At 44.2% G+C, this 14,022-nt stretch overlaps 2 protein-coding genes across 3 annotated transcripts in view; both read left to right on the top strand.

Moving 5' to 3' along the window:
- Nucleotides 1–14,022, top strand: part of LOC109554959 (histone-lysine N-methyltransferase PRDM9-like) — a 226,764-nt gene that overhangs the window by 99,199 nt on the left and 113,543 nt on the right. The window lies entirely within an intron of this gene.
- On the top strand, nucleotides 13,243–13,900 carry CLDN34 (claudin 34). The gene has a single exon (XM_019955528.2). The coding sequence runs from the start codon at nucleotides 13,259–13,261 to the stop codon at nucleotides 13,898–13,900; it is 642 nt and encodes a 213-aa protein (XP_019811087.1). The 5' UTR covers nucleotides 13,243–13,258.

Genomic DNA, 14,022 nt, shown 5'->3' on the forward strand with positions numbered 1-14,022 from the left:
CACCACTTACATAGGCCACAGGCGTCCTTCCATTCTCCTAAAGGAGAGGAGACACTGAGGCCTCCCCGGTTGGATCTTAGAAGCCCAGGCATAATTAGTAAGCATGGTGGGTTCTGCGCTCCAGATGGAGACTCAGCCAGAGTTTGAGAGAGAGAGAGACATGGGGAGATCAGTCTTTCGAGGAACTTATCCCAATTCTTTATTTTCCATGGTCTACTTTTATACACTGAGATGTTATGCAAAAGTCACACGGGGTCAGCAGCCCTGACTTTTATCAAAGTCAGGTGCTTCATACAAATGTATACAGAGGTCTTAGGGATGTTACATCATCTTCTGGCCAGGGGGTCTGCTGACAATTTATGACCCTCTCCTTGTGACAGCAGTCAGTCAACCAGGACACTCATTTCTCCAGGGGTGATTATTCTTAAAACAGACGCCACCCAAATAAAGTTACATTCCTATAGGGTGAGGGTGTAGTGGGTTTTAGTTAAGGAAAGAATTTACTTAACTTAAGGTCTAACGTGATTAATATCAAAGGTTAATACTTATTTCTATATATTCATTAATGTGTGTAAGGGCAGGGGATGTGGAGACTTAGCAACAAACATTGACTCAACAAATGAAAAACCCTTCACCAATACAATTTCTAGTCAGCCCACTATACTTATACTAATAATTTTCTAACTTCTCTAAAGAACCTGTTTTTAGAAGGTTTAAAGCATCTTGTACCTCTCACGGTTGGGAGGCTGTGAGCAATCACATGTGGCCGGACAAGCCTGTCAGGAAGGCTAGAGAACCTTCAGAGGAGTTTGTAGGTTGAAACACTCCTATCACGCCCAGGAATTTTTATTAACTGGAGCTCTAAGTTAACTCCTTCTCTGAAAGAGGTGGTGGGGGACAGCCCCCCGTAAAGTTAGAGGTGTAGGTGAGAGCACAAAGTAGTAAAGTAGGCAGGCTCTGGTTATGGGGGTAGATGCTTGAGGATGTCCAGGGGGACTCCTGAGGCTCGATCCCGCCTTTGTGTATGTCGAGCCTCCTTCCTCATGACCTTTGCCACGGGTGGAGTGCCTCACGCTGGACCCCAACAATCTCCATACTGAAAACCACAAATATTTTACTCCTAAGAACTACCTTTTAGCAAGCAAGTTTGAGTTTTTGAGGCTGCTAGTTGCTGACATCATAACTTGAGGTGTAATAAACACTACTGTGAGGTAGGTGCCAAAGGGGCAACTACTTTGTATGCCTTTTTTAGCAAATAGCACTGCCACCCCTCGCATGACACAGCTCCCCAGCTAAGCTCCCAACTCTGCAGTCACACACAGAAACACAAAGTCCTCTTCCTCTTCTCCCATGAGAAGTGTATCTTTCGAGCTCAGTCTGGACCCAGTTCTTCCTCCTATTTTCTGGCTAACTGGACTTTTTGTCCCATCTCCAACTCCACAGGACACATCTCCCTCCCTCTTCACACATTTATCCCTTCCCTGTCCTCTCTGCCCCCCCCCACCCCCCACTGCTTATCAGAGAGCTCAGAGACAGATAATTCCACATTAGGTTGATTTTATTTAAAGTTCATTATTAATGTATGCTGTTGGTATAAGATTCAACGTCTGTACTGTTGGCCATTTCTCAGCGGCAAGACCCTTGAAGATTTCTGAGGTCTCTAGCCATGCTCTGAAGTCACTGGCTGCCCACTGGTATAGCTGTCCCCCTGGCAGGGGTCCCCACGATCCCTGGGACCTCCTCCGGTTATTCTGATTCAGCTCTTCATTCACCTTGGAACACTGGCTACAGATTTTTGAGCCTTTGATTTTCTTCAGTTTCTTTAGGTGGGTGTTTCTGAGAAGATTCTTGGTCAGCTTTGGTTGAATTGCTTATTTACCCTCACGGTTACCCAGGCCACCTGGAGAAAACAAGAGAGTGAGTACAGAATGGCATTGGTTTGAGGAAGAGGGTGAAGATGGATGGGAATGATGGCTTCAGGAGAAGGGGTGTGGGCAGAGAAGAAGTATATGCCAGGCAAAGACAGGGGAGGGGCTCTTATGGGGAGGTGTCAATGGGCAAGAGGAGCTTGGGTGGGTTCAGGTCACCTTGACACATCTTTTGGGCCTTAGCTGATAGGGCGTTTTCATCTTTTCCTCCTGGGTATCTGGAGTCCACTGTTCCATAACTGCTCTAGAGCCTTGTGGCTTCCCAGTCAGCTTAGTCGTTTTGGAGACTCCCAGTGGTCTGCTCCAGAGCCCCCAAGCACCCTTATATATACCCCTACCCAGGGGGGCATATCCTTATGCTTTATGAGGTCAGCATGTCACTTCCCCAGGCAATGGTGGTCCTGGGTGAAACTTGACATCACAAAGCCCCATCCTGACATTAGGAAAGGATGCGGAGCAATTCAGATGATTTTGTGGGAGAAATGAGGCATTTTTAATGCCCCTTAAGAGCCCTTCAAACTCACCTCATCCTCATCTCTCTCAGACAACTCTCATGGGTTATAGGACAGGGAGCATGCATCCCCTCCAAACCTTGCCTCACAGCCACAGTACTCAGGCTTTCATTCTGTTCTCTCTCACCTTTCACCATTATCTAGTTTTTAATATCTTGCCTAAAATCCCTCCATGATAATTAGGCTGTATTGAAGTGTTTGCAGAAATCAGAATCATTCCACTTTCCTCCTACAAGGTGGTCATAAAGCACCTTGAAGACCATTTAATTCTGGGCCATCTTCCAGAAACCTTTTCCATCCCACCTCCTTTTCTCAATGTTCACCATTATATATATATATATATATATATATATATATATATATAGTTGCTAATTCCAAACTCCCAATCTTTCCCACCTCTCGCCCTTGGGAACCACAAGTCTGATTTCTGAGTCTGTTTTCCTTCATACATATGTTGATTTCTGTCATATTTTAGATTCCACATCTAAGTGATATCATATGGTATTTGTCTTTCTGCTGCTGACTTGCTTTTTGTTGACTTAGTATGATCAGATCCATCCCTGTGGCTGCAGACTGCATTCTTTTGGGTTTTTTAATTTATGGTTGAGTAATAACATCTTTATCCATTCATCTGCTGCTGGACATTTTGTTTGATTCCATGGCTTGGCTATTGTGAATAGTGCTATGAACATGGGAATGTATGTATCTTTTTGAATTAGTGTTGTCCGGATATACGTCCAAGGATGAGATTGCTGGGTCATATGGTAGCTCTACTTTCAGTTTTTTAAGGAACCTTCCTACTCTTCTCCATAATGGCTGCACCAATTTACATTCCTACTAATCGTGTAGGAGGGTTCCCTTTTCTCCACACCTTCTCCAGCATTGTTTGTACATTTTTTAAGGACTGCCTTTCTAACCAGTATGGGCGGTACCTCACTACAGTGTTGATTTGCATTTCTTTAATAATTAGCAGTAGTCAAGGTGAATTCCTTGATTCCCAGGGTCATGCTATGGTGACTGGTGTCATTTTCACTTGGTTAATCTTTGGTGAAGAATGTGATGTTGTTGTTGTGCTTACTCACTCAGTTATGTCTGACTCTTTTCCACCCCATGGACTGTAGCCTGCCAGGCTCCTCTGTCCATGGGGTTTCCCATGCAAGAATACTGGAATGGGTTGCCATGCCCTCCTCCAGGGGATCTTCCCAACCTGGGGAATCGAACTCAGGTCTCCCACAGCACTGGTAGATTCTTTACCACCTGAGCCACCAGGGAAGCCCAGAGAATACTGGAGTGGGTAGCCTATCCCTTCTTCAGGGAAACGTCCCAAAACAGGAATCAAACTGAGGTCTCCTGCAAGAATGTGTGGAGAAGTGCTATTTGCATCTCTCTCTCTCTCTCTCTTTTTTTTTTTTTCCAGAAACTAACAGTTTTTTCAGATGGAAAAGGTGCTCAACAGGTTGCTTTCCACAATTTCAAAGGAGGATTTCCTTCTGTACCTCCTCACTCCAGCACTTTCTTCCAGCGTGTGAGGGGAGCTTTAAAGCTGAGTTGGGAATAGTTCTTCATAACAGGAAGGCCAGCGTGGAGTTGGGGCCCTAGGACCTCTTGGGTTTTCAGAAGACTCCTGCTTTAAACTGTCAGTAAGTACTGGGGAGGGTGCTTATCTGTGCTTGTCCAGGTGGGTAGCTGATGTGGACAGGAGCAGTGAGCGTGGGCAGCCAGCCCATGGGGGCCAGGGGAGAGGGGTGGGGTGGGGTGTGGAAAGCCAGGCCCTGAGAGGCAGGGCGCCCACACCAGGATGCCAACGCCATCCCCTGAGTGTTCAGAAGCCAGACTTCAGCACTGGGGAAAAGGAACACAGGATTGCTGGCCCCTCAGTGGCAGAGGTTCAGTTCCTTCACCATCCCAGTTCTGTGCTGGGTGGGGCAGGAGGTGTGTCGTAGTGGACGTGCATGTCCAGGTTTGCGCTCAGGCAGACCTGGTGGTACTACCCTCAGCCTTGAGGCGAGAAAGGGGTAGAGCTCCGACCCTGGCGGGGTGGGGTTGGGGTGGGGTGGAGGGCAGCAGCCTGGGAAGGGACGCCGGCATTTCACGGTTTCAAAAACCCCCGGATCTCGGGCTGCACGTGGGAGTATGGTTCCGCATGGAAGACGGTGATGCGCTCGAGCTGGTGCACAAACACGCTGCGCTCTGAGCGCAGAACGCTTCCCAGCAATCCTGCACTGAGGCACCAGATTTTAACTTTCCGATAGGGGTTTTCCCGAAGGCATGTGCGCTTGGACTGCTGCTGCACCCCCCGCCCCCGCCCGCCCTGTCCTGCCCTGCACCGCATGATTAAACACTGAATGCCGCTCAGAACTCCCCCATGTCTCCAGAGGCACCGTTCCAGGGAAATTGCAATTCCAGGTTGCCATTGCGGGACTCTTTTGAATGTTGGATACAGGGGCCTCCAGGCCCCTGAGGGTGGAGCGGGGGCGGGAGGTCGAGAGGAAGTGTCCTGTGACATCTCTATGTGAGACCCTGGTCTCATGTGATTTGTGTGTACATTCGTGGCCAGGTATGTGGTTTTTTTTTTTTTTTTCCTGGCATGAAAGAAGATAGGGGAAACATACACACATAAACAGACAGTGATGCAAGTGTATGCATGGCACTAGCTGACAGCTTTACAGCAATACTGGAGCTCCGCGTGCATGCATACTCGCCCGCCTTCTCATCTGGATGAAGAACCATCTTGCAGTACTGACAGGCCAGCCGCAAACCACGGTTTCTCCGGGGGACCGCCCCGTCTCCCTTAAGGCCTCTCCTCAGAGCTCTCTCTCCCTGTGGTTTGCCAGCTGCCCTGGGAGCAGTGCCAGGATCTACTCAAGTGAGCTGAGGTTCCTTTAGGCCCTTCACAGGTACTCCCTTCTCCTGTTTCTTTGCCCGAGTCCTTTCTTCCCTGTACAGGACAGGATGCCAAGGCTCTCAGGGACCTACGGTGCCAAGTCAGGAAAGGTGTTGGTGTATCCCATCCCTCCCCTCACATCTCTCCATTTTCTTTTTTTTTTAAGAAACAAGATTCTTAACTACATACTTTTGTCTTTTTTTTAAGTTGAAGTCTAGTTGCTTTAAAATGTGGTGCCCAAACTAATACAATTATGTAAAGTTTAAAAATAAAATAAAATAAAAAAAAATGTGGTGCCCATCTCTGCTGTACAGAAAACTGACTCAGTGATTCACACAAAGACATTCTTGTTTTATAGCCTTTTACACTTTGTCACAGGATACTGACTATAGCTCCATGCATTCTGCAGTAGGACCTTGTTTATTCTAAATGTAGTAGTTTGTATCTACCAAATCCCTACACACAGTCCATCCTTCCACTCTCCCCCTTGGCAAACACAAGTCTGTTCTGTATGAGTCTTTTGTTTGTTTTACAGGTATGATCATTTGTGCCATATTCTGGCTTCCACCCCAGGCTTCCCTGGTGGCTCAGACGGTAAAGCGTCTGCCTGCAATGCAGGAGACCAGGGTTCGATTCCTGGGTCAGGAACATCCCCTGGAGAAGGAAATGGCAATCCATTCCAGCACTCTTTCCTGGAAAATCCCATGGACGGAGGAGCCTGATAGGCTACAGTCCATGGGGTCCCAAAGAGTCTGACATGACTGAGTGACTTCACTTTCACTTTTCACTTTCATGCATTGGAGAAGGAAGTGGCAACCCACTCCAGTGTTCTTGCCTGGAGAATCCCAGGGATGGTGGAGCCTGGTGGGCTGCTGTCTATGGAGTCGCACAGAGTCGGACACGACTGAAGCAACTTAGCAGCAGCAGCATGTACAGATGTGAGAGTTGGAGTGTAAAGAAAGCTGAGCACCAAAGAATTGATGTTTTTGAACTATGGTGTTGGAGAAGACTCTTGAGAGTCTCTTGGAATGGAAGGAGATCAAATCATGAGAACAAGGCAGGAGGAAAAGGGCACAACAGAGGATGAGATGGTTGGATGGCATCACCAACTCAATGAACATTAGTTTGAGCAAGCTCCGGGAGTTGTTGATGGAAAGGGAAGCCTAGCATGCTGCAGTCCATTGGATCGTGAAGAGTCAGACACAACTAGTGACTGAACTGACCTGGCTTCCACATATAAGTGATAGCGTATGGTATTTGTCTTTTTCTGTCTGACTTATTTCACTTACTATGATAGTCTCTTTGTTGTTGCGTAGTCACTGAGTCATGACCAACTCTTTTGCAGCCCCATGCCTTGTAGCCCACTGGGCTGCTCTGTCCCTGGGCTTTCCCAGGCAAGAATCCCAGAGTAAGTAGCCAGTCCTTTCTCCAGGGGATCTTCTCAACCCAGGGATCAAACCTGGGTCTCCTGCATTGCAGGCGGATTCTTTACCACTGAGCCACCTGGGAAGCCCACAATAATCTCTAGGTCCATCCACACTGGTGCATTGTTTCATTCTTTTCTTTGTGGCTGGGTGGTATTCCATTAAATAGGCATCATATCATCTTTGTCCATTCACCTCTTGCTGGACTTTAGGTTGTTTCCATGTCTTGGCTCTTGTGTGTAGTGCTGCTGGAACATAGGGGTGTATGTACGTTTTTGAATTACAGTTTTGTCTGGGTATGTTCCCAGGAGTGGGATGCTAGATCATATAGTAATTCTGTATTTAGTGTTTTGAGAAACCTCTTTACTGTTCTCCATAGCAGCTGCACAAATTTACATTTCCACCAACAGGGTTGGAGGATACCCTTTTCTCCACATCCTCTCCAGCATTTTTTTTTTTTTTTTACTTTACAATATTGTATTGGTTTTGCCATACATCAACATGCATCCACCACGGGTGTACACGTGTTCCCCATCCTGAACCCCCCCTCCCACCTCCCTCCTCATACCATCCCTCTGGGTCATCCCAGTGCACCAGCCCCAAGCTTCCTGTATCCTGCATCGAACCTGGACTGGTGATTCGTTTCTTATATGATATTATACATGTTTTAATGCCATTCTCCCAAATCAATCAGCTTTTTATTTAGCAGTATTAGGAGGTTTTTCTTCTTTATTCTTCCTAATGTGGAATTGTGTTATGTCCCATTGTAAGTTTATAAAATGGTTTACTGTACATATTCTCTGCCTGGGTTTTCTTCTCCCTATTTGTCCCCATTGTAAGCTCAGTTATAAAGTTCATTGGGTATGTGTGTTTCACTGACATGTTTGAAATTTCCTTGGGATAAATTTGTTGCAGAAAAGTTGTACACAGAGGATTCCAGTGGCATTTAGACTTGTATGTAAAATGCAGTCCTCACTACAATGAGTCATGGCTCATTGACATGATGTCTCATTTCTTACAGAAGTCTCATCTGAAGCTCTCCCCTATCTTAGCAGCTACCTTATCTAGTCTGTACCGCCATACTCCGGTGGACCATCTGTGATCCAAGACTCAACAGGAAGGGGGTGTTTCCCATGAACTAAAAGTATGTTTCCTAATGTGTTTCTTGTCATTGGTCTGTCTCGACTCAGTCTCCCCGATGTGGGCACCACTGCTGCTAACACCTCCATGTATAGGTTGCCATCGCTTTAAGAAAAAATGTCATTAACTCCAAGTGAGATGGGTTAGGTACCATGTCTGGGGAACAAGAGAAAGGGATGAGGGGACATACCTGAAGCAGTCACACAGATCTTAAAATTGAACTGTTAGGGTCTTTGGAGGAAATGTACTCCCCTCTGGCATAGGGCTGGGAGACAAAGAGGAGACCAGGTGAAGAGGGCATGCCACCATCAGCAACAGAAATGCCGCCATGGTGTCTGTGACCTAGCAACTGAGAATGCTGGAGGTGTGTACAGTGGATACAGAATGCGGTGACTGCACAAGTCCAAGGAGAGAGCCTTGGCCTTACAGGCCAGACTAACTCACAGTGGGGCCAAAAGCTGTTCTGTGCTCAGAGTCAGGAGCCCAGGAGCAGAGAGCAGAGTGTGTAAGTGGGGGACATCTGCCCATAGGGAGGAGCTGCCCTTTGAACTAGCCACCCTCCTCACTAAATGCTGATTTCCTTGGAGACTGGTTAGTAGGCGCTCTGGCTTCGTTATTGTGTATGTTTTGGTGTGGTAAAATAGACAAGATATATATATTTTTTAACATGTATAAGCATACTGTTCTGTGGCATTAAGGATATTAACACTTGTGCAACCATATCACCAGCAATCTTCAGAACTTTTTCATCTCCTCAGACTGAAGCTAACTGAAACTCACCATTGAACGAGTTCCCCCCCACCCCGCCCCACCCAGCCCTGGTCACAGCTCTTTTATTTTCTGTGTCTGTGAATTGGACTAGTCTGGGTCCTACGAAAAGCGAAATCATTCAGTATTTGTCTCTCTCTAACTGGCTTATTTCTCTCAGCATAATTAGTCCTCAAGGTTCATCCTTTTTGTAACATTTGTCCAAGTTTCCTTACATTCGACAACTGAGAAATTCCCTGTTATATGGATCGACCACATGTTGTCTATTCATTCATCCGTGGGTGCAGAATTGGGTCACTTGCACATCTTAGCTATTGTGAATAATGCTATTAAAACACAAGTATACCACTATCTGAATCCCTCCTTTTACTTTGGGGTATGCTGTAAAGATTGGAGGCAAAAGGAAAAGGGGGTGACAGAGGATGAAATGGTTAGACAGCATCAACTACTCAATGGACATGAGCTTAAGTAAACTCAGGGAGGTAGAAAATGGTAGAGGAGCCTGGTGTGCTGCAGTCTGTGGAGTCACAAGGAGTCAGACTTGACTTACTGACTGAACAACAACAAATATGTCTATCCAGAAAAGAAATTCCTGAATTACGTGGTAAGTCTTTGTTTTAAGGAAACAATGTACCATTTTTTAACAGCAGTTGTACCAGCTTATAGTCCTACCAGAAAAGCACAAAGGTTCTGCTTTCTCCACATTGTGGCCAACAGTTTTCTGTTTGTGTAACAGCAATTCTGTTGAGTGTGAAGGAGCATTTCATTGAATGTAAGACCTTTTAAGCAGGTCGAGTTAAATAATAAGCAGGAGACTCTGATACAGATATGGAAGATAGAAAGATATATTCAGTAGTTAATATAACTAGAACTTAACTTGTAAAAAGCATCCTTTGTGTCCCTCTTGTTTGACTTTTCATTCTCCAAATATTGATTAAGCAGCTTCTCTGGCCCAGGCTTGAGTTTTGAGGGCATCTCTTTCTGTCTTAATCTTTGGATCTGATTGAGAAAAACAAAGAGTCCTCTAAACATTTCTGGGAGCAGACAGATTTCAAGTTCTTGATGTATTATTGTACTGAAGAGATAGTGAAGTTGAAATGATCGAAGGGAAAATACAAGGGGAGTATTTGTATCCTGTAGATTGTGTGTGATGCATCAAGACTCCAACTTTCTGCTTGCCTACTCACAGTGTCATCCTTCAGTATTGTGGTAATAGCTGACTGATGTCTTGTGAATATGATGGGGACTTGGAGCTGAATCTATAACCGGAGATAAAAGCTTTCATTTCTGTAACTTTGCCACATTCCCATTATGTGACAGTCACCTTGAGAGCTGGCCTTGTTGGTCTCCCAAAAAGCCTGATTACCACTAGTTCTGGTGGCCTTTCCTAGGATGAGCACATCCATCCTAAAGAGTGACCAGGTCATTCTCAGTTTGGCTGATGCCATAGTGGATGGTACTTTGTCTCCCCATTGCACCCATTGCAAGAGTCTCTGATGACATCCCTCACTCCAGCGGAAGGCACCTGAGATCACATTTCTTTCACCGTCACTCTGTTTCTCAAAAGGTCTTTCTTTTACCTTATTCAGTAGTTCTCACACCCTCGTTGCACACTGGAACCATCCTGGAGCTTTCAAAATCTCTTCCGTTTTCACTTACCCTGAGCAATGGACTGAATCTGTAGTTGGGAAGTGTTGCCCCAGTTTCCTCCTCTTCCTGGATGCTTTTCCTTTTCCAGATAGCTCTTTGAGCTTCCTGCCATTTTGCCCCTAAAAGATGAGGTAGGATGATGTACTCTGAAGCCACTTCCCATGTAACTTTAGGCAAGTTACTCAGCCTCTGTTCTGAGTGCTTCCACCTATAAAATGAGGATAAGAATACTTAGTAGTTCTTTAGAAAGGTAAATGGAGTCAATAAATATAAACCCTACAGAAGTGAAACTTTTCAAGACTATCCAGTGTGTAGGTGGATTCCACAAGTGCAAAACTGTTTGTTTTTTTTTTAATACTTACCATGGTGATACTAAAACACTATGTACCTTGCTCACTCTTACTCTCTCACAAGTATACAGTGGAGTCTATCTCATTCTTTTGTTTTTCCTCTACCTATTTGCACTGATCATTGAGGAAGACTTTCTTATCTCTCCTTGCTATTCTTTGGAACTCTGCATTCAGATGAATATATCTTTCGTTTTCTCCTCTGCCTTTAGCTTCTCTTCTTTTCTCAGCTATTTGTTAGGCCTTCTCAGACAGCCATTTTACCTTTTTGCATTTCTTTTTCTTGGGGATGGTCTTGATCACCACCTCCTGTATAATAAGAGGTTCCGTGAGATTTGATGCTAAAAACAATGCCTTCTAAATTTTGTTTTGGGAAATAGTTAACTCTGTATAAAAATCCCTATGTTAACATGAGGTAGTGTATTATATGAATTAATAATTTAAATTTTCTCAATTTTAATCCCTAATAAATAACAAAAGATTCAACCTGCCTTAACAGAATCTCCTTGAGGGTCTCAATAATTTTCTTTTCTCTTACTGTGGTAAATATACATAAGATAAAAGCTGACCATTTTAACCATTTTTAAGTGTACAGTTCAGTGGCATTAACTACCTTTTTAATATTGTGCAACCATTACAAATTCCCCCTGCTCTTCCAACTTCTCGTTTAATGGCTCCCTCTTCTTCTGTTCTGCCAGGAATTACCAGTTGACTGCTCAACTCAGAGATGTTGTAACTTTCTGCTGCTCTGTTTCTCTCTCTGTTTTCAATTAATTGATGGATTAACTTTGCTGTAAGACTTGGAACTCAAACTGGGGTTCTGTAATAACCTAGAGGGGTGGGACTGGGTGGTAAGTGGGAGGGAGATTCAAGAGGGAGGGGACATATGTACACCCATGGTTAATTCATGTTAATTTAATTCATGTTGATGTATGACAGAAATCAAAGTAATATTGTAAACAAATCATCAGTCAATTAAGAAAAGTAATGGATGTTTTAGACAAAAAGTTAAAGTTGTGGAAAAGAAGATGTTGTGTGTGATAGGAATGTTGAAAACAGAGAGAGAAAAGTATGCACTTGTAAGGAAAGCTATTCAAAATACCTTGCTGAAAAACACATAAGTTGCAAATGTTAGTGTAGAAATGTTCATACTTCTGTGAAAATTAAGAAAGATATTTCCCTTTATATATTTGTAAACAGAATATATATCAAAACTCCAAAGATATTTGCATAGCAAACAGAAGCCCATGACTTATCTCTCATTAATATTCATGTCCTTCGAAGCATTATTCTCTTGAATGTACTGTGGGTGCCAGGGGGGCTTTGGTTGCCCTGGGACAGCAGTCTGAACCAACTTCTAAGTCTGGAAGCTGAGGTGGCATGCCATCTCCTTACTGTACTTGAATGTTTTCTGTTTAAAATGTTCAATTATCTGAACATTCAAATCCTTCCTAGCAGCCTGCCTGCTCCAGCAACCAGTAGTGAGTTAAGTGCACCCAGCTCAATTGTCTCGGTTCTTTGGCCATATGCCTCATGGTCAAAATACCCAGAACATAAGCAGTATTATATTTAATAAAGGCTTTTGAAAGCAGCACACAATCAAAAAAAAAAAAAGAAAAAAAATCTTAAGCAATTTAAATGGAACATTGGCAGAAATCAAGGGTGAGGCAGGAGCAAGGATTCAATGGAAGGGCATTAGCGGGGTCCTAGGTGGGAGAGAGGAACAGGGTGAGAGATTCTGCCAGGGTGATACCAGCAGTCCCCTGTTATGGGCGGAATGTTCCCGATGGATGTGCGTTCATAAAGATCATTCTTTTTTTTTTTAAATAATCGTCTATATATCAAAGTGAAGAAACAATTAGGGAGTTCCCTGGTGGTCCTGTGGTTAGGACTTTGCCTTCCAGTGCAGTACTGTGTGGGTGTGGGCCCCTTCATAACTCATTGAGTTCTGCATTAGATTATGTACTCCTTCCTGCATGTAACTGATTCTTCACAATACGAATAGCTTTCAGAATGCCTAACCCCTCTAACTCAGTTAAAGCAACCAAGTACTCGTACATGTTACAACATGGATGAACCTTGAGAAGAGTCAAAACACAAAATATTGCCCCTCATACAAGTCTAGTCTACTCTGAATGCTGCCATATAGGCCTCTTGCATGGATGTGCATAAATTACTTAACTAAGCCCTGTTGTTGCCCCTGAAATACTTCCCACTTTTCAATATTACAAAGAGGCTGTGTTGACTATTTTTTTTTTTGACTAAATGTTTGTGATCAATCTTAAATTACGTCTTTTGGCAAATGCTCCGAAGTAGAATTGTCTGTTTGAAAATTTGTACATTTTAAGTCTTTTAGTAAATATTCCCAGATGGCCCTTCAGAAAATTTGCTTGGCCTGTGCTCCCCAGTGCAGAGCTTGAGGGTCAAACGTCTCTGGTGAGAAATAATAGTACTTAAATCTCAAATACAGTACTGCTTATCCACAGCAGTGTAAACGTAGGGGAGGAGAATGGAGATAGCAGGTTGAGTGTGTTGTTCTAGGCCAAATTTTCCAAACTCATGATGTCCTGTATTTGTTTGCAGTTCGCTTGGGTACACATCTACCATGTCCTTGCTCATCAACAGCGCCAATTGCCAAATAGTAGGTTTTGCAGTAGCCACTATTGGATGGATCCTCGGCACCACTGCCATGGGCTTCGTGGAGTGGCGAGTATGGTATCTAGACAACGCCTCACAATTCTCTGGTCTGGCCTGCATGGGAATGTGGAGAGTCTGTGTCTTCCGTCAAACCAACATCACCACAGCTACCTCATGTCACAGTTACAGCTACCATGATACTTACCTACCTCTTGATATCCGTGTTTCTCAACACCTCTTACTGATGGCCAGCATTCTAGGACTCTTGGGGAAAGCCTCTGTTACTTTTGCACTTAAAAATGTGTCCATGGGAATTCTTGAGAATACTACTACCTACAAAGCATTTGTCATTTCAGGAATTCTCCACATAGCTGCTGGTATCTGTATCTCAGTTGCTGTCATCTGGAATTACCACTCTGTGATGACTGAAGAGGGCATTGTCTTCCCACCATCTTTCAATATACCCTTCAAGCCATATGCTCAGAAAATTGGCAACACTGTTATAGTGGCATGTCTAGCTGCCTTTGCGCTGTTCTTAGGTGGGTGGTTTTTTCTCTCTTACAAATTACCCCTGGATAACCAGGTGCATCCTGAAGTATCAGGAATGTAGATTCCTGTTTGCATTGATCGTACAAAAACAAACATTACTAAAAGTTTGTGGGAAATCTTACCACGATGCTTAATCAAATTTCCAAGGACTCGAGACCATGGCAATAAAGTTTTTGGCAGAAA

Source organism: Bos indicus, chromosome X (assembly GCF_029378745.1).
Source record: "Bos indicus isolate NIAB-ARS_2022 breed Sahiwal x Tharparkar chromosome X, NIAB-ARS_B.indTharparkar_mat_pri_1.0, whole genome shotgun sequence".
Lineage (NCBI taxonomy): Eukaryota > Metazoa > Chordata > Mammalia > Artiodactyla > Bovidae > Bos > Bos indicus.

Excerpts from the sequence above, each read along its gene's own strand:
- CLDN34 (XM_019955528.2), top strand. The coding sequence starts at position 13,259 with ATGTCCTTGCTCATCAACAGCGCCAATTGCCAAATAGTAGGTTTTGCA.